At 42.8% G+C, this 25,153-nt stretch overlaps 1 protein-coding gene across 1 annotated transcript in view; it reads right to left on the bottom strand.

The window, feature by feature from the left end:
* Nucleotides 1–1,107: 1,107 nt before the first annotated feature.
* si:dkey-178k16.1 (band 4.1-like protein 1) overlaps nt 1,108–25,153 on the bottom strand; it is a 102,595-nt gene continuing 78,549 nt past the window's right edge. The window contains exons 13-23 of the mRNA XM_042299921.1: nt 24,251–24,289; nt 23,345–23,383; nt 18,667–18,825; nt 14,123–14,173; nt 13,523–13,885; nt 12,433–13,098; nt 11,311–11,376; nt 5,472–5,561; nt 5,216–5,296; nt 4,925–5,041; nt 1,108–4,406 (exon numbers count right to left, since the gene is read on the bottom strand). Coding sequence (XP_042155855.1) covers nt 4,925–5,041; nt 5,216–5,296; nt 5,472–5,561; nt 11,311–11,376; nt 12,433–13,098; nt 13,523–13,885; nt 14,123–14,173; nt 18,667–18,825; nt 23,345–23,383; nt 24,251–24,289 — 1,671 coding nt within the window. The 3' untranslated portion in view covers nt 1,108–4,406. The remainder of the gene's footprint in view (nt 4,407–4,924; nt 5,042–5,215; nt 5,297–5,471; nt 5,562–11,310; nt 11,377–12,432; nt 13,099–13,522; nt 13,886–14,122; nt 14,174–18,666; nt 18,826–23,344; nt 23,384–24,250; nt 24,290–25,153) is intronic.

Genomic DNA, 25,153 nt, shown 5'->3' with positions numbered 1-25,153 from the left:
ACCTCGACTTTGTTGTCCTTAAGCCATTTTGCCACAACTTTGGAAGTATGCTTGGGGTCGTTGTCCATTTGGAAAGTCCAAGCTTTAACTTCCTGACTGATGTCTTGAGATGTTGCTTCAATATATCCACACAATTGTCCTTCCTCATGTTGCCATCAATTTTGTGAAGTGCACCAGTCCCTCCTGCAGCAAAGCACCCCTACAACATGATGCTGCCACCCCCGTGCTTCACAGTTGGGACGGTGTTCTTCATCTTGCCAGCCGCCCCCTTTTTCCTCCAAACATAACGATGGTCATTATGGCCAAACAGTTATATTTTTGTTTCATCAGACCAGAGGACACTTCTCAAAAAGTACGATCTTTGTCCCCATGTGCAGTTGCAAACCGTAGTCTGGCTTTTTTATGGCGGTTTTGGAGCAGTGGCTTCTTCCTTGCTGAGTGGCCTTTCAGGTTTTGTCGATATAGGACTCGTTTTACTGTGGATATAGATACTTTTGTACCTGTTATCTCCAGCATCTTCACAAGGTCCTTTGCTGTTGTTCTGGGGTTGATTTGCACTTTTCGCACCAAAGTACGTTCATCTCTAGGAGACAGAACGCGTCGCCTTCCTGAGCGTTATGACGGCTGCGTGGTCCCATGGTGTTTATACTTGCATACTATTGTTTGTACAGATGAACGTGGTAACTTCAGGCGTTTGGAAATTGCTCCCAAGGATGAACCAGACTTGTGGAGGTCTACAATTTCTTTTCTGAGGTCTTGGTTGTTTTATTTTGATTTCCCCATGATGTCTTGCAAAGAGGCACTGAGTTTGAAGGTAGGGCTTGAAATACATCCACAGGTACACCTCCAATTGACTCAAATGATGTCAATTAACCTATCAGAAGCTTCTAAAGCCATGACATAATTTTCTGGAATTTTCCAAGCTGTTTAAAGGCACAGTCAACATAGTGTATGTAAACTTCTGACCCACTGGAATTGTGATACAGTGAATTATAAGTGAAATAATCTGTCTGTAAACAATTGTTGGAAAAATTACTTGTGTCATGCACAAAGTAGATGTCCTAACCGACTTGCCAAAACTATAGTTTGTTAACAATACATTTGTTGAGTGGTTGAAAAACAAGTTTTAATGACTCCTTTGTGTCATTATGTAAACTTCCGACTTCAACTGTAGCTAGCTACTGTGATATTTCATACTGCCTTAAGGTCTCTTCTACTTTGCATAATACTATAACATTGTATCTATACTGTAGGTATTCTAGTGGTTTAATTTAATTTCATAATGAATGTCTGTATCATGCAAACATTATCTAAAATACTTGTTTCATTTAAAAGGTAGCTAATTTGGCATACTTAATAAGGTTCTAATGTGAATCTCTTAATATGTCCTACTGTAGATAGCCACAGTATAACAGCAGAAAGTGACTGTATCTCTAACGGTTGGAAGGGGACCTGACCTTGGATCATTTTAGAACAGTAACATGCTCAGAATTTATACTTTCACAATTTTTATAAATACCCAACAGGCACATTCTATTGATCAGAGGTTCATAAGCGCTCCATTTATATACATCCAAATGTCTACACAGATCAACTTCAATAACAAGTAAACCATCATCATAATACAGTAACGTCAATTGTGTTCTTAAAACAAAAATGCCCAATTGCAAGAGTTCAAGGTAGGGTCTGCCAAGATGTCAGCCAAATGCCCGAATTGTGGGTTAAAGAAAAAGCAAGATATCTTGAGAAAGATTATTTATCCGAGAGTTTCAACAGCTCTTCTCCTCTGTTGTATGATGGTGAGGATGCGCCATTGCAGGAAGAAAAGTTCAACTTTGACCTTTCTGTGTTAGCTGTGGTGCCCCTTTCTCTACTCTGGCACATTTGGCATCGTCGAGTTAGTGCCACCAAACCAGCGCCGCGATTTACGGACCTCGCTGGTGCAGAGTAGCCTACTGTTCTCAAATCTCCTGCAATCTGTGTATCCTCTGGCATTCCCATAACCATTCTCACTGTTACAGAAATGGGCCAAAGCACAGTTATGGACTTTGCTGGTTTAGCGAGTATGTAAAACTAAGGGAAGGTTTTCCTGTTCATGAAAACCTGCTTTACTGCATGCATGTCAACAGTACTGGACCTACAACTAATGGATACACGTTTTTTTTCTCTTGACAAACTACGTAGATATGTAAGCACACTCTAGATTTAATCAAGATCCGCATTATAGCGCAATTAAAATATAAAGGTAATTTACAATTGAGCCGACATACTGTTTGCAGCGTTTACAGATAATGTAGTCTCAGCGAATCCGGGAACATTGCCTTTAAATTTCAATTGTGCTTTAGCGTCGATTTTCTGCTGTCCAGATTTAATCTAGGCCTCAGTAGGCATTAGAGTTGGATCTGAGGTCTAGAATGGTGGGTGGAATTTACTTAGTAGGACTTTGGACCACATTGTAGTCCTATAGTCTGCCAGATTATCTCATACTAAGAACCCCTGTAATAAAAATGTCCTGCACTTCAAGTGTGGCATTGGTGTGGGTTGTGACGGCAGTGAGACTCTAAAGTGATATGATGGGATGAGCACATCAAAGAGACAACAGCTCCTAAGATTTGGATCCACTTGACATTCAGGCAAAAACCTTCCCATTTAATTTCCTTAGAGGATACTATGCAGAGGCAAGCTGAGAACAGTTTGGTGGTCTAGATAGGATACAGCTTATATCAAATTAATCTCGCCCACCAGCTAGCTCTCTCTGTCGAACCGTCTGGTTTCCGAGCACCTCAGAAAAGGACTTGACTGGAAGCCTATGGCAGGAGCGGAGAAACAACCACTGGTTTTAATTGGCTGATCTCTCAGTCCATCACCATTTAGTGCAACCCTTAGAAACTCCCCGTAAGTGTGCTGCATTCGGGGGGACAGTATTGTTTTTGTGTTTGTGTGTAACAAAGCTATGGCTAGCTGTTAGCATGAACGTCGATATGTTCCTACTACCTGGGTTATGGGGAGTTATTTCCATGGTGCACCATAACAAATACTTTTCCCCCTCGATTTGGAACCACATCTCATAGTCGTGTGATTTGCTCAGAATTTGAATTGATTATCATGTCACTCAGTAAATCTACACCCCTTCACAGTCCCACACTGTTGCCAGGCTCTATGTTCCAGAAATTCGAGCCTGGGGACAAGTTTTATTATGTGCATTTTAGCTAACCCTAACCCTTAACCTAACCTTAGCCTAATTCTCCTAACCTGCTACATTAATTATCCTAACCTATCTAGTCAAAACCCAGTTGTTTGGCTTGAGTGTTGAGACCAGTGCAGACAAGTGTACTAGGTGTAGACTGAAACTTTCCAGCAGTGAAACAAGGAATTCTAGCATTATTTTGTCATTCAACCTGTTATTTCTTAGTACCAAGACTGCCATCATTTATGACATTTCCATATCTAGCCATCCATGTCTGTATTTCACCTTGTCTAAATATCAGGCTGTTACCATGGTTACTCCATGGCTATCAGTCTGAAAGAAGTCGCTGTAAAAAAGACGCAATAGTCTCTACCAGACAGAATGTTGAATAAAATTATATTTAAACATACTTTACCAGTTGTCTTTTTGGCGGTTGGAAGTGGAGATAAAATGGCCACAGGAAAGTACTATTAGCCCAACTTTCTGGGGCGCCGGTAGGTATATGGCTATGTCGGCTTGTAATTCCGGTGAGTATTTTCAATCATGTGATGCATTTCACGTGATGCACAATATGTAAACAATAAACAATGTAACCAAATGTTGTCAACCGAAGCACGTTTCCTCGTAATCAGCTGGAAGTGTTTGCCGTTCGGTCTGTGATTAGGTTCAGACAAATTGTTTAAGTGTTTGTCTCGTGCAAATTGAGTCAGTATTGAAAATACAAACCGGAAATATACAGACCAGCGTACTGAAGGTCGGGTTGATAACGTTCCCCTATGGATATGTTGTATCAGATTACCTCTGACATAGGAAAAATAATAATTGGACAACAGGTAAAGTGAGTTGAAGTGTTTTCAACATTTTGACTTGTAATGTGATTGTTCGGGAATGCTGAGCCAACATGCTAGAGACGAGTATGTAAGTATTTCACTCTCAGATTCTAAGAGGCTATATTTCACCATATCACCGCCAGAGCAAAGGTTCATAAATAAAGGGTTGGATTTAAAGGAGTCCTGTTACTATGGTAGACAACAGGGAAGTATATGGGTTGGCCCAGTGGGCAAGAGTAGTAAGGGTGAGGGATTGAAACGTGTGTGGCTGTGTGTGTCGGAGCCCCACTAGCAGTGGTCAGGGTGGTACAGCAGTGTGGTTGTCTCAGGTAGCTCAGGCACCAACAGGTCTGCTCCTGAGGGGGGCGCTCATGTCCCAGGAATCAGGACTATAGGAGAGATGAGACAGTTCATTGTTTAAAGCAGGGATGGGCAACTTTGATGGGGATGGGGCCACACAAAATCTGAACTCATAATGAGGGGCCGCAGTTGCCCCCCCCCCTCAGGCTCTAATTCTACCTTGATTACTACAAGCCTAGATAGCTGGCCGCTAGACTAACTTACCAATCTAAAACATGTTAGCTGACATGGGCTAATTGAGTGACGGTCAGTGACTGACATAACAAGATGAAAACTGTTGATGCACAACAACCACATTTCAAAATTGCACCTTGTGTATTCTATTATTCTACCTTGCAACAGTAACAGTTGAGACCCCGACTGAGTTCCCTACCCCCCCGCGAAATGATCCGAGGGCCTTCAAATGGGGTGGCCGCCAGTTGCCCATCCCTGGTTTAAACTATGACACCAGATGAAAGGAACTACCAACCTTTCATGCAGAGAGGTCATGGAGATTCGATTCACAATAGAAACCTGTCATTGTTTAAAGTTTTGAAGACCCCTGTACCTAAGATGTCCCATGTGGATCCTCAGTGGACGATTCTGTTTCCTTGACAACTACTGCCTTGGTGACCAACATGTCCGGATGCTGTTGCTTGGCTTCCTGTATCGCAATAGCGAGGGCCTGTGAAGGAACAAATGATATGACATTAATGTCAACTGCTTACTATGTCTGGTGTATGTCAAGTAATGAATACTCTATAAGCACTTCTAAGACGACACATCCCCTGCTGTATCTATGGCTTATAGGTTACTGCATTACAGAGGTCATGTTGTCCTTAAGCTGCAGTCTGCTCACCTGCTCCTGGTCAACATCATCATCTCCTGTGATTATGATCCTCTTCTCAATTCTGGTCTCTGAATAGCCCCCTTTCACCGTCTGGAACACACAACACATTTCTTTGGAACATTTGCCAAATTGAACACACCTTTGCTGTTGCTTATACCTCTACAGCTAGAGAAAAGGTGCGTGCAATTTGGCAAACATAAGATCAATGGAAACCAATAATACTGAAGGTACTGAATACGTCAGACCATTTGACAATTGTTGATACCTTGGTGACATGCGTGGTTGCAGAGGTAACATTCTCAGTAACAAGTATTGGAGATCCAGAGGCCTCTCTTCCCAACGTACACATGTGCACCTGTCAGGATGTCAGGACACATGGGGGGAAAAAAGCATTAATGACATCATGATCATACATGGACACAGTCAGTTCAAATACACGTGAATTTGAGAACCTGGTATTTAAAAATATTTGTTATTTTATTTGAGTATTTGAATGGTTGTTATAATAATTATAATAATAATAGTCTGCCAAATTGTGTTTGACAGGATTTTAAAATACTTACATGTATTTCAAATACTATTTTCAAATACCTGGGTTAAATTGATGGGAGTGTATTTAAATCGTTGTATTTGAGTTTTTCAAGTACTTTTCTAGTGTATTTCCAAATCAATTCAAATATTCATTCCAATATTCATTCCACCACTAGCTTAATACTTACATTGAATGTATGTGAAAGTAATTGAGATATTTGAAACCCAGGTCTAATGGACACACATGCACACACGCATGCAGATACACACAAACAGACACGCCTATACATGATATAAATTAAATACATACAGTGCCTTCGGAAAGTATTCAGACCCCTTAAGTTTTTCCACATTTTGTTATGTTACAACCTTATTCTAAAATTGATTAAATACAACATTTTCCTTATCATTCTACACACAATACCCCATAATGACTTTTGTTTTTTAATATGTTTTTTTAGAAAGGTTTGCAAAAACAGAAATACCTTATTTACATAAGTATTCAGACCCTTTGCTATGAGACTCAAAATTGAGCTCAGGTGCATCCTGTTTCCATTGATCATCCTTGAGATGTTTCTACAACTTGATTGTCCAATCTATTGGTAAATTCAAAAGATTGGACATGATTTGGAAAGGCACACACCTGTCTATATAAAGGTCCCACAGTTGACAGTGCATGTCAGAGCAAAAACCAAGACATGAAGTCGAAGGAATTTTCTAGAGAGCTCCGAAACAGGATTGTGTTGATGCACAAACCTGGGGAAGGGTACCAAAAAATGTCTGCAGCACTGAAGGTCCCCAAGAACACAGTGGCCTCCTTCATTCTTAAATGGAAGACGTTTGGACCACCAAGACTATTCCTAGAGCTGGCCGCCCGGACAAACTGAGCAATCAGGGGAGAAGGGCCTTGGTCAGGGAGGTGACCAAAAACCCAGTGGTCACTCTGATAGAGCTCCAGAGTTCCTCTGTGGAAATGTGAGAACCTTCCAGAAAGACAACTATCTCTGCAGCACTCTACCAATCAGGCCTTTATAGTAGAGTGGACAGAAGAAAGCCACTCCTCAGTTAAAGGCACATGATAGCCCATTAAAAGTTTGAAAGAAGGCACCTAAAGAACTCTCACACCATGAGAAACAAGATTCTCTGGTCTGATTAAACCAAGATTGAACTTTTTGGGCTGAATGCCAAGCATCACGTCTGGAGGAAGCCTGGCACCATCCCTACGGTGAAGCATAGTGGTGGCAGCATCATTCTGTGGGGATGTTTTTCAGCGGCAGGAACTGGGGGACTTGTCAGGATCAAGGGAAAGATGAACGGAGCAAAGTACAGAGAGATCCTAGATGAAAATCTGCTCCCGAGTGCTCAGTACATCGGACTGGGGCAAAGTTTCACCTTCCAACAGGATGACGACCTTAAGCTCACAGCTAAGACAATGCAGGAGGGATTCGGGACAAGTCTCTGAATGTCCTTGAGTGGCCCAGCCAGAGCCCGGACTTGAACCCCATCAATCTTCTCTAGAGAGACCTGAAAATAGCTGTGCAGCGATGCTCCCCATCCAACCTGACAGAGCTTGAGAGAATCTGCAGAGAAGAATGGGAGAAACTCGCCAAATACAGGTGTGCCAAGCTTGTAGAGTCATACAGAGGAAGACTCAAGGCTGTAATCGATGCCAAATGTGCTTCAACAAAGTACTGAGTAAAGGGTCTGAATACTTATGTAAATGTGATATTTCATTTTTATTTTATACATCTGCACAAATGTATCAATCTGTTTTTGCTTTGTTATTATGGGGATTGTGTGTAGATTGATGAGTGGGGGAAACTATTTAATCCATTTTAGAATAAATCAAATCAAATCGAATTTTATTTGTCACATACACATGGTTAGCAGATGTTAATGCGAGTGTAGCGAAATGTTTCTGCTTCTAGTTCCGACAATGCAGTAATAACCAACAAGTAATCTAGCTAACAATTCCAAAACTACTACCTTATAGACACAAGTGTAAGGGGTTAAAGAATATGTACATAAAGATATATGAATGAGTGATGGTACAGAGCGGCATAGGCAAGATACAGGAGATGGTATTGAGTGCAGTATATACATATGAGATGAGTATGTAAACAAAGTGGCATAGTTAAAGTGGCTAGTGATACATGTATTACATAAAGATGCAGTAGATGATATAGAGTACAGTATATACATATACATATGAGATGAATAATGTAGGGTATGTAAACATTATATTAGGTAGCGTTGTTTAAAGTGGCTAGTGATATATTTTACATCATTTCCCATCAATTCCCATTATTAAAGTGGCTGGAGTCAGTGTGTTGGCAGCAGCCACTCAATGTTAGTGGTGGCTGTTTAACAGTCTGATGGCCTTGAGATAGAAGCTGTTTTTCAGTCTCTCGGTCCCAGCTTTGATGCACCTGTACTGACCTCGCCTTCTGGATGATAGCGGGGTGAACAGGCAGTGGCTCAGGTGGTTGTTGTCCTTGATGATCTTTATGGCCTTCCTGTGACATCGGGTGGTGTAGGTGTCCTGGAGGGCAGGTAGTTTGCCCCCGGTGATGCGTTGTGCAGACCTCACTACCCTCTGGAGAGCCTTACGGTTGTGGGCGGAGCAGTTGCCGTACCAGGCGGTGATACAGCCCGACAGGATGCTCTCGATTGTGCATCTGTAGAAGTTTGTGAGTGCTATTGGTGACAAGCCGAATTTCTTCAGCCTCGTGAGGTTGAAGAGGCGCTGCTGCGCCTTCTTCACGATGCTGTCTGTGTGGGTGGACCAATTCAGTTTGTCTGTGATGTGTATGCCGAGGAACTTAAAACTTACTACCCTCTCCACTACTGTTCCATCGATGTGGATAGGGGGGTGTTCCCTCTGCTGTTTCCTGAAGTCCACAATCATCTCCTTAGTTTTGTTGACGTTGAGTGTGAGGTTATTTTCCTGACACCACACTCCGAGGGCCCTCACCTCCTCCCTGTAGGCCGTCTCGTCACTGTTGGTAATCAAGCCTACCACTGTTGTGTCGTCCGCAAACTTGATGATTGAGTTGGAGGCGTGGGTGGCCACACAGTCGTGGGTGAACAGGGAGTACAGGAGAGGGCTCAGAACGCACCCTTGTGGGGCCCCAGTGTTGAGGATCAGCGGGGTGGAAATGTTGTTGCCTACCCTCACCACCTGGGGGCGGCCCGTCAGGAGGTCCAGTACCCAGTTGCACAGGGCGGGGTCGAGACCCAGGGTCTCGAGCTTGATGACGAGCTTGGAGGGCACTATGGTGTTAAATGCCGAGCTATAGTCGATGAACAGCATTCTCACATAGGTATTCCTCTTGTCCAGATGGGTTAGGGCAGTGTGCAGTGTGGTTGAGATTGCATCGTCTGTGGACCTATTTGGGCGGTAAGCACATTGGAGTGGGTCTAGGGTGTCAGGTAGGGTGGAGGTGATATGGTCCTTGACTAGTCTCTCAAAGCACTTCATGATGACGGAAGTGAGTGCTATGGGGCGGTAGTCGTTTAGCTCAGTTACCTTAGCTTTCTTGGGAACAGGAACAATGGTGGCCCTCTTGAAGCATGTGGGAACAGCAGACTGGGATAGGGATTGATTGAATATGTCCGTAAACACACCAGCCAGCTGGTCTGCGCATGCTCTGAGGGTGCGGCTGGGGATGCCGTCTGGGCCTGCAGCCTTGCGAGGGTTGACACGTTTAAATGTTTTCCTCACGTCGGCTGCAGTAAAGGAGAGTCCGCATGTTAGTTGCGGGCCGTGTCAGTGGCACTGTATTGTCCTCAAAGTGGGCAAAAAAGTTATTTAGTCTGCCTGGGAGCAAGACATCCTGGTCCGTGACTGGGCTGGTTTTCTTTTTGTAATCCGTGATTGACTGTAGACCCTGCCACATACCTCTTGTGTCTGAGCCGTTGAATTGAGATTCTACTTTGTCTCTATACTGACGCTTAGCTTGTTTGATTGCCTTGCGGAGGGAATAGTTACACTGTTTGTATTCGGTCATGTTTCCAGTCACCTTGCCCTGATTAAAAGCAGCGGTTCTGGCTTTCAGTTTCACGCGAATGCTGCCATCAATCCACGGTTTCTGGTTTGGGAATGTTTTAATCGTTGCTATGGGAACGGCATCTTCAACGCACGTTCTAATGAACTCGCTCACCGAATCAGCGTATTCGTCAATGTTGTTGTCTGACGCAATACGAAACATATCCCAGTCCACGTGATGGAAGCAGTCTTGGAGTGTGGAATCAGATTGGTCGGACCAGCGTTGAACAGACCTCAGCGCGGGAGCTTCTTGTTTTAGTTTCTGTCTGTAGGCAGGGATCAACAAAATGGAGTCGTGGTCAGCTTTTCCGAAAGGAGGGCGGGGCAGGGCCTTATATACGTCGCGGAAGCTAGAATAGCAGTGATCCAAGGTTTTTCCAGCCCTGGTTGCGCAATCGATATGCTGATAAAATTTAGGGAGTCTTGTTTTCAGATTAGCCTTGTTAAAATCCCCAGCTACAATGAATACAGCCTCCGGATAAATGGATTCCAGTTTGCAAAGAGTCAAATAAAGTTTGTTCAGAGCCATCAATGTGTCTGCTTGGGGGGGAATATATACGGCTGTGATTATAATCGAAGAGAATTCCCTTGGTAGAAAATGCGGTCGACATTTGATTGTGATGAATTCTAAATCAGGTGAACAGAAGGACTTGAGTACCTGTATGTTGTTATGATCACACCACGTCACGTTAACCATGAAGCATACGCCCCCGCCCCTCTTCTTACCAGAAAGATGTTTGTTTCTGTCTGCGCGATGCGTGGAGAAACCAGTTGGCTGCACCGACTCCGATAGCGTCTCTCCAGTGAGCCATGTTTCCGTGAAGCAAAGAACGTTACAGTCTCTGGTGTCCCTATGGAATGCTACCCTTGCTCGGATTTCATCAACCTTGTTGTCAAGAGACTGGACATTGGCGAGAAGAATGCTAGGGAGTGGTGCACGATGTGCCCGTCTCCGGAGTCTGACCAGAAGACCGCTCCGTTTCCCCCTTTTACGAAGTCGTTTTTTTGGGTCGCCGGCTGGGATCCATTCCGTTGTCCTGGGTGAAAGGCAGAACACAGGATCCGCTTCGCGAAAGTCGTATTCTTGGTCGTACTGATGGTGAGTTGACGCTGCTCTTATGTTCAGTAGTTCTTCTCGACTGTATGTAATGAAACCTAAGATGACCTGGGGTACCAATGTAAGAAATAACACGTAAAAAAAACAAAAAACTGCATAGTTTCCTAGGAACGCGAAGCGAGGCGGCCATCTCTGTCGGCGCCGGAAGTCAACAAGGCTGTAATGTAACAAAATGTGTAAAAAGTCAAGGGGTCTGAATACTTTCCGAATGCACTGTATATACATATTAAACAGAACAATGCAAACATACTTATACATAGATACACAGTCAGACATACACATTCAAATGATTTGATTCACTCTAACACATCTAATTCTAACAATCTCATTCAAACACAGAGGGAGAAGTAGGTTTACAATCTGTGTGCTGGAGTTAAAATTGGACAGGTCAGGTAATAATGTACTCACAGGGGAAACACCTTCTGTTGTTGAATAAGAAGTCTCGCCTGTACTGCTTACAGTCACACCATGATCCTGAAAAAGACAGAAAACCCAATGTGATGCCCGCTCATGGTTTGAATGTCAGACTTTCAAATATGTCAGACAGACCATTTTACGATCAGTCGCGATATAATGCATTATACTCTCTGTGCTTTCAAATCATTATAGGAATGTATTATAAGGATGCTGTAACTACTTATGAGCTATTATGATGTTATAGGAAGTGTTATAAGGAATTATAAATTAACTTATTAGGCATTATATATACACACTACCGTTCAAAAGTTTGGGATCACTTAGAAATGTCCTTGTTCTTGAAAGAAAATATAATTTTTTGTCCATTAAAATAACATAAAATTGATCAGAAATACAGTGTAGACATCGCTAATGTTGTAAATGACTATTGTAGCTGGAAACAGCAAATTTTGAATGGAATATCTACATAGGCGTACAGAGGCCCATTATCAGCAACCATTACTCCTGTGTTCCAATGGCACGTTATTTTAGCTAATCCAAGTTTATAATTTTAAAAGGCTAATTGATCATTAGAAAACCCTTTTACAATTATGTTAGCACAGCTGAAAACTGTTGTTCTGGTTATAGAAGCAATACATCTGGCATTCTTTAGACTAGTTGAGTATCTGGAAAATCAGCATTTGTGGGTTCGATTACAGGCTCAAAATGTCCAGAAACAAATAACTTTCTTCTGAGAGTGTTACCATGACGGTAGGACCGCAGAGATTTGGGGTCGTAACGAATACTGACATGTTGTTAACTTTGAAATTACTTTAAAAAAACATAAAACCTTGATAGAGAAGACTAATGGCATATTAACATGCATTTTCTACAATTTAGTCAGATACTATAAATGGCTGATGTGTTTTTATCACATGAAAGCAACATTTGCATTTGTCTGTAGCCTACAGAAGTTTGTTGTTTGCAATTATAATGTCCAAGTTTGATATTGCCTAGTTGGTTGACTGGTCAGTCCATAAATCTGAGGTCTGTATATTTGAGGTTCTACTGTCGCATGGCAATGGCCACTACCTGATCAACTATACCAGATCTCCATCGAAAATGCTTGTCTACCTGATCTGTAAACTCCACGATGGTTGTAGTGACCTCTGACCCATTGGGCTGTGTCTCGACCTTGACATCGGTCTTCCTCAATGCGTGGCTGGCGACAACACAACTAGCCTCTCTGCTCAGAGCTGTCATGGGGGACACGTAAGTGGTCTCTCTGACTGTCTGGTCTCTGTCGACCTTGACCTCAGTCTTCCTCAGTGCATGGGAGGCGACGACATCACTAGCCTCTCTGCTCAGTGCTGTCATGGGGGACACGTAAGTGGTCTCTCTCACTGTCTGGTCTCTGTCGACCTTGACCTCAGTCTTCCTCAGTGCATGGGAGGCGACGACATCACTAGCCTCTCTGCTCAGTGCTGTCATGGGGGACACGTAAGTGGTCTCTTTTTGTGACTGGTCTCTGTCGATCTTGACCTCAGTCTTCCTTAGTGCATGGGAGGCGACGACATCACTAGCCTCCCTGCTCAGCGCTGTCATGGGGGACACGTAAGTGGTCTCTTTTTGTGACTGGTCTCTGTCGATCTTGGCCTCAGTCTTCCTTAGTGCATGGGAGGCGACGACGTCACTAGCCTCTCTGCTCAGTGCTGTCATGGGGGATGAGTAAGTGGTCTCTTTCTGTGACTGGTCTCTGTCGATGGGAACTGACCTCTTTGGTTTTCTGGGCACAACAGGCTTTGGGGAAAAATACAGAATAATAACTTCCATTGCTCAAATTTTATTTGAGATTCAGCACTCATTACAAGCCATCTGTATGTAAAATATTTTAGAGAAAGCGTCTTTACATTTACTGAAGGCATATGGGCCAGCGCTTTCCCATCATTTTGTCATATGAAAGATCAGTGAAATCCAGCATAAACTTCAAGAAAACATTAATGAGCTGTAATGCTACTCACATTACGTTGTCAATGTTAAACTTAGTCAATTACTGTTAATGATGTAGCGATTTGTCTACTAAGGCTTACTTCAGCTGTTTTGACTTGTAGACTCGTTACTTATTCTAAGAATAAAATATGATCCTATAAATGTAAACCTTTAGTGAACTATCACTTCAAAGACCTACCTGGACCCAAACTGTCCATTTGCTTGTGTACTTTACCTCATGATGTCGGACGTCTTCGGTGTGTAGCTGCTTGGTAGGAGGGCTGCTGCTAGCCCCGGTGAGAGGAGCCGAGACGAGAGGTGGCGGGGTTCCCTGCAGGTCGATACTCAGGCTGAGGCCCACATCAGGTGACATGGGCCTCTCGCCCAGCTCCATCATGCCCCTGGAGAACTCCTCCATGCCCGTATGGAGGTCCATGAGGACAGTGAAGTCCACCTCGGCCTCCAGGCTGGACGTAGAGCTGACTGTGATGCTGGAGCACTTGCGCTCAATGCCCAGGTGGGTTTCCTTCAGGTACAGGGTCTCGTGGTCTTGGTCGTCCTCTGACACTGAGCCCAACCGCCGCTCCCACGGCTCCCTCTGCAGGTTAGATTGAGGAAGATGGGCAAGAGAATGAAAAAAACATAGACGGCTCAATACAAGGGACTTGATATAAAGCTTTTTTCGCCTGTGCAAAAAAATATATACTTAAAAGGTAAAACAGAAATATCAAATAATCATTCAAACATGAGACTTTTAGGTAAAATGAACAGGCTCATATTTTAGCTTTGAAGGAGTTGAACATGCTTTTTCGCACATTGAATAAAACTGACTCACCATGGCTTCGTCAAAAGGCTCCTCATGAATGGCAGGTGTAGGAGGGGTGTCCTGTAGAATAAAAATGAGGTTTGAACGATTGCAAAGCCAATTTGAATTAACCTAAACAAACTGTAAAGAACAGCCATGAACTGTACACACATGAATATTGGCATCATCCTTCTGACTGTCATAGAACAAGAATATTCCCAGAGAGAATTCAAGGGTCTGCATTGTCAATGAATGCAGTGACATCACCTTGGGGTTTACTCTTTACTTCAGTACAACGCTGGCAAAAAATATTTCCAAACAATGGAGTGATGGTGAAACCAACTGTGTGACAAGTTATGAGCAACATATGTTGACGTCATCACACATAATAGCCGTTTCCACCATCCTTTTGTTGAAGACATTGTTCTAGCCAGTGGTTCCAAGATATTTTGCACATGCCAAGGCTGAGTAGGCTTCATAATGTCATGCTTATCCCATTGAAAGTAGACCTATGCTAACTGTAAGCCTACAGTTCATATATGAATAGTAAGCCTACATTTGTTCTAGCTCTAATAACTTGAGGTAATTGTTCACACAAGTTTCGCACATGCACATAGGATGTCTTTAAAGTTATCATTATCACAAAATCAAATTACTGTAAGTGCGATGGTAATGCCATGCACTGTTGAGGTTAGATAACAATACCTTCCAGGAATCAGGTATTTGTATACTTAAGTCCAGTGTACAAGTACCTCAGCCCTGAACAATGTGGCTGGCAGCGCTGCAGCCAAGAACTAGTGCATAACATCTCATAATAAATGTCAATTGGCTATGTATTGGCTATTGCTGCAGAGATGCCAACGCTGAACATTTTGGCCAAATGTCCAAATCGCACTGTTTGCAAACAAAAACATTATCAAACATTAGTGGCTTCAAAGGAAGGGGATGGTGAGAAAGCCTTTGACTCCTTGCAACAGCAACTACCTTTAGTCAGGGAGGTAAGAGGATGATGTTGGAAGGTGAGACTAGGTGTTAACGTGGTGAAGAACAGACGCCAGAAGCTTAAGCAATGGAAACATTGCTTAAAGGCCCACCGGATTTTTAAATGGACAAGCAGATGTTAAGCTTTGCAGAGGGAAACGAGAGCCAGGAGCTCCCGGGCCATGAACGTGTTAAGTCTCAAAATGCCTTTGGCCAATGATTAGATGTGAAGGGCCACAGGCTTTGACCTGCTTTTTCATATACAGCCGCATGAGTTCTACATGTGTATATTCAAGCGGATAAAAACAAGGTTGTGATCGACTTAAGCACATGCAATGCTTTAGTTTCCAGTAATAGACAGGCAGGTTAGGCAGACGACGTTACCACTTGTTTCCTCTTGGTTGCTTCCTGGCTAGAGTTCCTGTAATGACCGTTGCTAGAGTCGTTGGTGACATTCTGCCTGTTGCGAACTCTTGTCTCCCTGGACCACTGTGTTTTCAGAGGAAGGGTTGAAGGTGGCGCTGCATGGGAGGCCAAAGCCTTTGAGCCAAAGGAAAAGGTGTCTGTAAAATCTGGGTAAGCCTCGGGATGACCTTCATGGATTAGTCTTCCACCGTCAGTCCAGAAACTCGATCCAATAATGTCCCTCTGATCCTCGTGTTCACCAGTCCCTTGTAGCTCATTCTCTGGTAGCCAATGCTTTGTGACCTCTGTGTGCTGGTTGGTAGTTGTCATCCCTTGCTTGCTGTCATTTGCATCAGGACATGCTGGAGGCAAACCTATTCTCTTCCTGGTTTCAGAGGGTTCCTCTGTTGATTGCATCACCCGAGTGTCATCTACTCTTCCGGCCACGCCTCCTTCAGCTTGGGTTTGCGTTTGAGGATTGATGACCCCTTTGTTCCCCCCTTTATTCAAAGACTTCTTTGATCTCTGTGGCTTGAGAGGAACTATTCGGGTGACTTTGGAGTGTGATGCACTCCCAGTTTTGTTGGAATAGTTTCCTCTCTCGGGCTTTGGTTCTTTTGTTTCCAGAGCTTCAGGTTCTCTCATCTCCCTCTTTCTTTCAGACTCACTTCCACCTTGGTTGCTGTTAATTACAGATTCCATAGCGACCTGGTCATTGCTATTGTTTTTTCTCTCTGGGAACGATTCATACTGATACAGACCCTGCTTCAACTGTTTGCTTTTCATTTCAATCCTCTCTTTGGAATAGAGATTATCCACTATAGGTGAATCAAATCCATTCTCTTGAACACTGTTCCTTGAGAAAAAGGTGTCATATGAATACGTATTACTTCCAAAGGTTGCATCATCCACGGAGTGCATATCCTTATGCCCAGTTGCAGTCAAAACTGTTTCTTGTCTTTGGGATCTAAATCCAGGGCCACCTACTTTAGTTTTTCCAGACTCCTGAGGTGAAGTTATAGGCTTCTTCTCTGTTGCTTTTCCAACTTGCACATCCTCAGACACCATACCAATACATGTGTCCTTGGGATCAAAAGCTAAGTGCAGTGTATAGGGAGAGGACTGATTCTGTTCTTCTTTTGAGCTTCCGTGAGCACCATCTTGCTTTTCACTCAATATGGAATCCACAGAGGCCTATATATTGGTAAAAACACAGATTCATTAAGCTGCATGTATCCATTCTGATGCATTACTATGGAGTTTGTTACACCATATCACCCCATGGACTTAAGGTAGTATGTCATTTGAAAGGACTGGATGAGGGAAAGCTATATATGGTGGAACACTATTTTTATACAGGTTGGAGTTTTCGCAATATTTTTCCACCTATCTATTAGAGAGCCGTGTTCCCTGTAGCTTTTTTATCAGCATTTTGCAAAGGAAACCAACTACTTTAGTCATGGGCAGTGGAGGGGGACAAACGGAGTATGAGGGTGCCTGTCCTTCCAATTAAGTGGTAAGTGAAACCCTCCCAGCAAACATGCCAACATTGGCATGATGTGGGCCCAATGCAGCCTAAAATATTGGCTCAATGTAGGCTGCCCACATTTGGGCAAAGCACCTTTGCTCGTCGGCTCCAGGTTGGCCCTAACACTGTACCCAAACCGGCTACGCTCGTGCACCATCGTGTGCAAATTGACTTTGTCCCCCCACACCAAACGTGATAACCACACGTAGGTTAAAATATCAAAACAAACTCTTTAACCAATTATATTAATTTGGGGACAGGTCAATAAAAAAATAAAAAAGAGCATTAAAGCATTAAACATTTATGGCAATTTAGCTAGCTAGCTTGCAGTTGCTAGCTAAATTTGCCCTATTTAGCTAGTTTGCTGTTGCTAGCTAATTTGTCCTAGGATATAACCATGAGTTGTTATTATTCTTCTTTTTTTTCAGTTCATCTTTCAATCACCCTACGTGGTTATAAACAATGAGGAGATGGCACGTGGGTATCTGCTTCTATAAACCAATGACGAGATGGGAGAAGCAGGACTTGCACAGCGTTCAGCGTCACAAATAGAACTGACTTCTATTTTAGCTCATGGCAACGCAGACGCTCATTGGCACATGCAAGCAGTGTGGGTGCAATAATTTCATAACATGTATGTTTAAATTTATTTTGCAACGCTCGCACACCGGACGCGAGCGGTGTGGTCAGCATTTGAGGCAGGTGGCCCCAATATGGGCCCCAATATGAGCTTATAGTATTGGCCCTATGTGTATTGCTGACCTTATGCCAATTTACCAGTTTTATCTATTATTTAATGGAGATGTATTTATTCATAATGTATTTAATGCAATTTAACACATTTTCTAGCCTTCAATGTATTTATTTATTGTTTATGAAAGACAACAAATCCTATCATCCATATATTTTTTTACAAGAGAAACTGTTTAATTTCACATGTACTTATTTAAATCAACTTCTTTGATGTAAACTCCCTAAAATCTTACGTGGATTTTTGGCCGGTACTGAATGTGTTTTATAGATGTGTCTGTGTTGGGTTTAGAGACAAATAGGCGTATGTGTTATTCTGGTCACTGACTGAGGCAGTACGACCTTCAGAGCTACATATACCATTTATTTTCTCTGGCTCAGTATGTCACTGGTGAGATTTTCATCTTTCTGGCAGTATAAGCATTACTAGTTATTGTTTTCGTACCTCTCATGATAAATAATGACTTTTTGGTATGTCTATTTGAATAAAAATTTTGCCATTACATCTAACAGGTTAAAGACTTCATCATTGGCAGTGCACAAGATAAATCTTTTGGGGGCATCACACAACAGAACACTTGAACAACAGAACAAACTAGAACAGCCCTCTCAGTAACAGTTGCACAAAAATAACTGCAATCCACGGCCCCAAATATTCTAATGAGCGCAGCATCTACATTATGAAGTAGCTGGCTTGGTGTTGGCTAGGCCGAGCTGGGCTAGCCCGAGCTGGGCTAGCCCGTGAGGGGCTGGTGTTGGCTTGGTGTGGGCTAGACCGTGCCAACATTGCCAACAGAATACCCACAGGGGGCCAATGGGGTCATGTTTGCTGGGCTGGTGAGAATGAGTATACAGTAAGATTCCAAATTAAAGCTTTGGAAAGTAACATCGCCGCACCCCCCCCTCTTACCTGTTTCCTCTCTGGGGTGCCTCCAGGGGGCGTGGCTGTGGACAAGCGTTTCTCCCTCTGTGACAGCTTGCTGTTGGGCTCCCTGAGAGCTCTCTTTAGTTCATTGATGCTGGCCTGGTGCTTCTGCAGGACATCCTCGGGCTTGTCCAGGAACTGCTGCTAGATAGAGAGAGGGAGATAGGTCACAGACTGGAGTTAGTATTCTTCCTACTTCCATTTCAGACATCTCAGGGATTGAACCAGACATGGACATTTAATTGAAAAGGGCTGTGTTAATGGTCAATTATGTGTTTGCAATTCTTCATCTCAAATTCCACCTCCATTTCAATTCTGCTCAGAGCTCACAACATGGATGTTACAACACATATCCAATCTGTTTCTGATATGGGCTAAATAACGAGACTAACGCTCCTATGCATGGATGAAGAGTATAGACATGGACCCCATTACACTCCTCTTGAGTACATCGTTATTTATCTGCCCTGGAATTACATATTTCTGGCAAGCGATATCTTGAATTTTCCAGATGACCAAATCACACACTATGAAAGATTTTAAAATCAACTGATGTTATGTCATCCTCAGCGGTAATTTTATCTGATTAATATCTTTCAATCACGATGACATCATGTTAATGACATTTTTATGTTTTCCTTCAAGGCTTGCAATACTTTATTGGGTAACACTTTACTTGACACCCAGCATCATAATAAGTTATGACATGGTCATAACTATGTCATAATATGTCAAAACAGCTGACATAATATGGTCATAACACTGTCATGACACATTTATATTTGTTGTGACATATACTGCGTTATTTTATGGCTGATTCTGACACCTACACCTACCACGGTGGCTATTTTTCATTATGGCTGGTTATGATGTCTACATACTGTAAGGGTGTCAAAACCCACAAAACCTACCACACAAGGCAAAACATTCCATTACACCATAGCCTAAGTGTCAACAGAATGTTAATGTAGTATATATATTTTTAAAATTTACCATATTAAATTATCATTGTAATTGAGCACACATTGATGTCAAACACATTCCAATTCGCATACTGTCCCAACAGACCCACAGATGACGCAAATTCTCAATCTCACTCCACACTGCCCTTCCCCACCTTGACAAAAGGAACACCTATGTGAGGATGCTGTTCATTGACTACAGCTCAGCGGTCAACACCATAATGCCCACAAAGCTCATCACTAAGCTAAGGACCCTAGGACTAAACACCTCCTTCTGCAACTGGATCCTGGACTTCCTGACAGGCCATCCCCAGGTGGTAAGGGTAGGCAACAACACATCTGCCACGCTGATCCTCAACAATGGGGACCCTCAGGGGGGCGTGCTTAGTCCCCTCCTATACTCCCTGTTCACCCACAACTGTGTGGCCAAGCACGACTCCAACACCAACGTTAAGTTTGCTGTGGTAGGCCTGATCACCGACAATGATGAGAGCCTATAGGGAGGAGGTCAGAAACTTGGTAGTGTTCCAGAACAACAACCTCTCCCTCAATGTGAGCAAGACAAAGAAGATGATATTTGACTAGAGGAAAAGGAGGGCCAAACAGACCCCCATTAATAACAACAGGGCTATAGTGGAGCGGGTCAAGAGTTTGAAGTTCCTTGGTGTCCACATCATCAACAAACTATCATGGTCCAAACACACCAAGACAGTCGTGAAGAGGGCACAACAACACCTTTTCCCCGTCAGGAGACTGAAAAGATTTGGCATGGCTCCCCAGATCCTCAAACAGTTCTAGAGCAGCACCATCGAGAGCATCCTGACCGGTTGCATCACCGCCTGATATGGCAACTGCTTGGCATCCGACCGGAAGGCGCTACAGAGGGTACTTTTCTACAGAGGGTACCATTCAACTAAGTCATAGACTGTTCTCTCTGCTACCGCACGGCAAGCGGTACCGGAGCACCAAGTCTAGGTCCAAAAGGCTCCTTAACAGCTTCTACCCCCAAGCCATAAGACTGCTGGACAATTAATCAAATGGCTGCCCGGACTATTTGCATTTATTATCTATGCATAGTCCCTTTACACCTACATACATGTACAAATTACCTAAACTAACATGTAGTTGAACTGCAAGTCTAGGACTAAAAGGCTCCTCAACAGCTTCTACCCCCAAGCCATAAAACTACTGAACAATAAATAAAATCGCCACTGGACAATTTACATTGACCCCCCTTCCCTTTTGTACGCTGCTGCTACTCGCTGTTAATTATCACTTCACCCCCACCTACATGTATAAATTACCTCAACTAACCTGTACCCCCGCACACTGACTCGGTACCGGTGCCACCTGTATATAGCCTCGTTATTCTTAATGTGTTACTTTTTATTATTACTTTTTATTTTAGTCTACTTGGTAAATATTTTCTTAAATCCTCTTGAACTGCATTGTTGGTTAAGGGCTATCAAGTAAGCATTTCACGGTAAAGTCTACACTTGTTGTATCTGGCGCATGTGACAAATAAAGTTTGACTTGTTGCATTGTTGGTTAAGGGCTTGTAAATAAGCATTTTACGGTACGGTCTACACTTGACACCCTCTTTTTAACTGATATAAGTGCATGTATGTATCATGAAGTGTATTTTCTACAACCTATTTAAAATATGATGTAGGTGTCATAACCAGCCATAGCATTACACAATATACAGTACCAGTCAAACGTTTGGATACACCTACTCATTCAAGGGGTTTTCTTTATTTTTACTATTTTCTACATTGTAGAATAACAGTGAAGACATCCAAACGATGAAATAACACATGTGGAATCATGTAGTAACCAAAGAAGTGTTGAACAAATGAAAATATATTTATATTTGAGTTCTTCAATGGAGCCACCCTTTACCTTGATGACAGCTTTGCACACTCTTGGCATTCTCTCAACCAGCTTCATTGAGGTAGTCAACTGGAATGCATTTCAATTAATGCGTTTGAGCCAATCAGTTGTGTTGTGACAAGGTAGGGGTGGTATACAGAAGATAGTCTTTTATTAAATAGGGCCATTAAATAAGTCAATTTTATGACAAGAACAGCTCAAATAAACAAAGAGAAACAACAGACCATCAATACTTGAAGTAATGAAGGTCAGTCAATCTGGAAAATTCCAAGAACTTTCAAAGTTTCTTAAAGTGAAGTTGCAAAAACCATCAAGCGCTGACTGAAACTGACTCTCATGAGGACTGACACAGGAAAGGAAGACCCAGAGTTACCTCTGCTGCAGAGGATAAGTTCATTAGCGTTAACTGCACCTCAGATTGCAGCCCAAATAAATGCTTCACAGAGTTCAAGTAACAGACACATCTCAACATCAACTGTTCAGAGGAGACTGCGTGAATCAGGCCTTCATGGTCGAATTGTTGCAAAGAAATCATTACTAAAGGACACAAATAAGAAGAAGACACTTCATTGGGCCAATAAACACATGCAATGGACATTAGACCAGTGGAAATCTGTCCTTTGGTCTAAAGAGTCTAAATTTTAGATTTTTGTTCCAACCGTGGTGTCTTTGTGAGACGCAGAGTAGGTGAACAAATGATCTCCGCATGTGTGGTTCCCACCGTGAAGCATGGAGGAGGAGGTGTGATGGTGTGGGGGTGCTTTGCTGGTGACACCGGTCAGTGATTTATTTAGAATTCAGGGCACACTTAACCAGCATGGCTACCACAGCATTCTGCAGCGATATGCCATCATATCTGGTTTGCGCTTAGTGGGACTATCATTTGTTTTTCAACAGGACAATGACCTAAAACACACCTCCAGGCTGTGTAAAGGCTATTTGACCAAGAAGGAGCATGATGGAGTCACTTCAGATGACCAGGCATCCACAATCACCCGACCTTAACCCATTTGAAATGGTTTTGGATGAGTTGGACTGCAGAGTGAAGGAAAAGCAGCCAACAAGTGCTCAGCATATGTGGGAACTCCTTTAAGACTGTTGGAAAATCATTCCTCATGAAGCTGGTTGAGAGAATGCCAAGAGTGTGCAAAGCTGTCATCAAGGCAAAGGGTGTTTACTTTGAATATTTTTTAATTTGTTTAACACTTTTTTGGTTACTACATGATTCCATATGTGTAATTTCATAGTTTTGATGTCTTCACTATTATTCTACAATGTAGAAAATAGTAAAAATAAAGAAAACCCTTGAATGAGTAGGTGTGTCCAAAATTTTGACAGGAACTGAATGTCACAACAGATGTAAATATATGGGTCATGACAGTGTAATGAGCATATTATGACTGGTTATGCCAAGTTATGTCAGCTGTTATGACATATTATGATATGGTTATGACCGTGTCATGACACTGGGTGTCAAGTCACTTTATTGCAATACTGTATTATTATAATGTAGCTTAATAGAGACTGTGGCTATAAAGGCAATAGAACAAAAATGCAGAATACTCTGTCTGCTACTGGCTTTGTCTAAGTTAACAATGTCCAAACCTACAACTGAACTTTTACAATAAAGTTGTCCTTAATAAACGCAAACAAACTGAGGGGTGGACTGAAGCTGTACTGAACAACATATATTGCTGCCCTTACTGATCGACACCGTCAAGATGAGCTACACAGCACAGCACATGACAGCACACCTGGTGAGGGGTCACAGAGAGAGAGCACAGGCACAGAGCAAGGAGAAGCAGTACCTCCTGTTGGGGGCGTGGGTTGGCCAGATCCTGGTCCGACTGGGGGAGGGGGACGGGGTGGGTGGAGCATAGGCACAGAGGAAGAGGTGGGGTGGGGGTGGGGCACGTGCAGAGACAAAGAGGCAGAGTACCGCAGGTGAGTCAAGAAGGCAGGCACACACACACACACACACCCACACAGAGGTTGTGTTGGTAGCATCCAAGCATCTCACTGAGACAGTGAGTTCGTTCGGCGATGGAAACATCTAGTATTTGGAGACAGATGTACAGAGAGATGAACAATGGTGAATTACATAAATGCTGTAACTGAGATATTTGGAGGAAGGACTCAGAGTCTCGTGCTATTTCTCACTCCAAACATTTCAACGGCAAAGTATGAAAGATCAGCATTCAAGGACCTAGATGTTGTCATTGATAGTTCAAAGTGAAGGTTTTAAATGGTGTTTCCTTTTGTATTATGGAGATGAATGTAAATCAAACATACAGTAGTTGTGTTCAAGCTCAGCTAATCCTTCTAATGACAATGTACACATGAAAATGGTAATGGACCCATTGTTGAACACAGCTGGACACTCAGATGCACTGAAATGAATTCCCTATGTAGACATATTACAAACACTGACCAAACACAGTCTAAATACCTTGATAGTACCCAGACTTCATAATGCCATTAGCCTACCCTAGACTACTACGACGGTGATCCAGTCAAGTGATGTGATTTAGGCTGTGCACAAAGCCAAGGGATCTAAGAAAGCCAAAACTGTACTGTCCATGTGGAATAACACTTGGAGTAATAACCTAGCTACAAGTCGGAAGAGGCTGAATAAAGAAATAAACAACACAAAAACCCAGAACAAACAGACAAACAGACATACAGACAGACACTAGTCATCACAAACGAAGTACCTCAAGCTTTGAGTCTACTGGCGAGCCTGCCTCCTCACCCTGCAAGCGAGAAGGTGGGAAGAGAGAAGCGGTTGTTCAGTGGGGCGCAGGAAGCCACAGCAGGAAGAGGAGAAAAGGAATTTTAGGAGAGTGAAGGGTGCAACAGGGCGAGGGGGAAAGACAGCATGTTAGATTTGAAGAGGAGATTAAGGAAACAGAGCACAGAGAAGGGCCTGAGTTCCACGCAGAGGAGCAGAAGGGAGGGAAGAGAAGAGGAGCCGAGGACAGAGGGAATATGGATTAGACTAAAGTGAATGCAGGAGAGAGGGATGAGTGTAAGTCAGGGGCTCACATGATGGATTTTCTCACTGCGCTGCAGGTTAGGTATTCTGATATTTCAAAAAGCACATATTTAGACATTGATGGAACTGGAACTACAAGGGGAGGAATATGAGTAAAATTCATCGTTCTTCTCTGTATCTTATGCATATAATTTAGAAAAACTAGTTAGGTACGTACATTTGATAAATAACCACAATTCTAACAAACCTGAATTTAACTTACTAACCAAGGGTCTTGTTTTAGCAGGTTCTTTTGTTTTAAATCATATTAATAGAGTTAAAATAATAAAACGGAGTGGCTGTGTGGTCAAAAACATTGGACGCCTCTTCCCGACAGCTTAACAATCAAAACTTCTGAGCATGTGCGTGATTCTCTACTTTAATATTTGTTTTATGCATCTGCTGCTCCCTCCATTGCTGCTTCCCCCTCCTATGTGTGTGTGTGTGTGTGTGTGTGTGTGTGTGTGTGTGTGTGTGTGTGCATGTGAAATTGGGAGTTAGTGTTCAGGATTCATTTAGTTTTTATCATTTTTGGATACATGTTAATGCCATATATTTTATGTGGAAAAATCAATACAACCAA

Source organism: Oncorhynchus tshawytscha, linkage group LG16 (genome assembly GCF_018296145.1).
Source record: "Oncorhynchus tshawytscha isolate Ot180627B linkage group LG16, Otsh_v2.0, whole genome shotgun sequence".
Lineage (NCBI taxonomy): Eukaryota > Metazoa > Chordata > Actinopteri > Salmoniformes > Salmonidae > Oncorhynchus > Oncorhynchus tshawytscha.
This window is presented reverse-complemented; position numbering and strand designations above follow the sequence as displayed.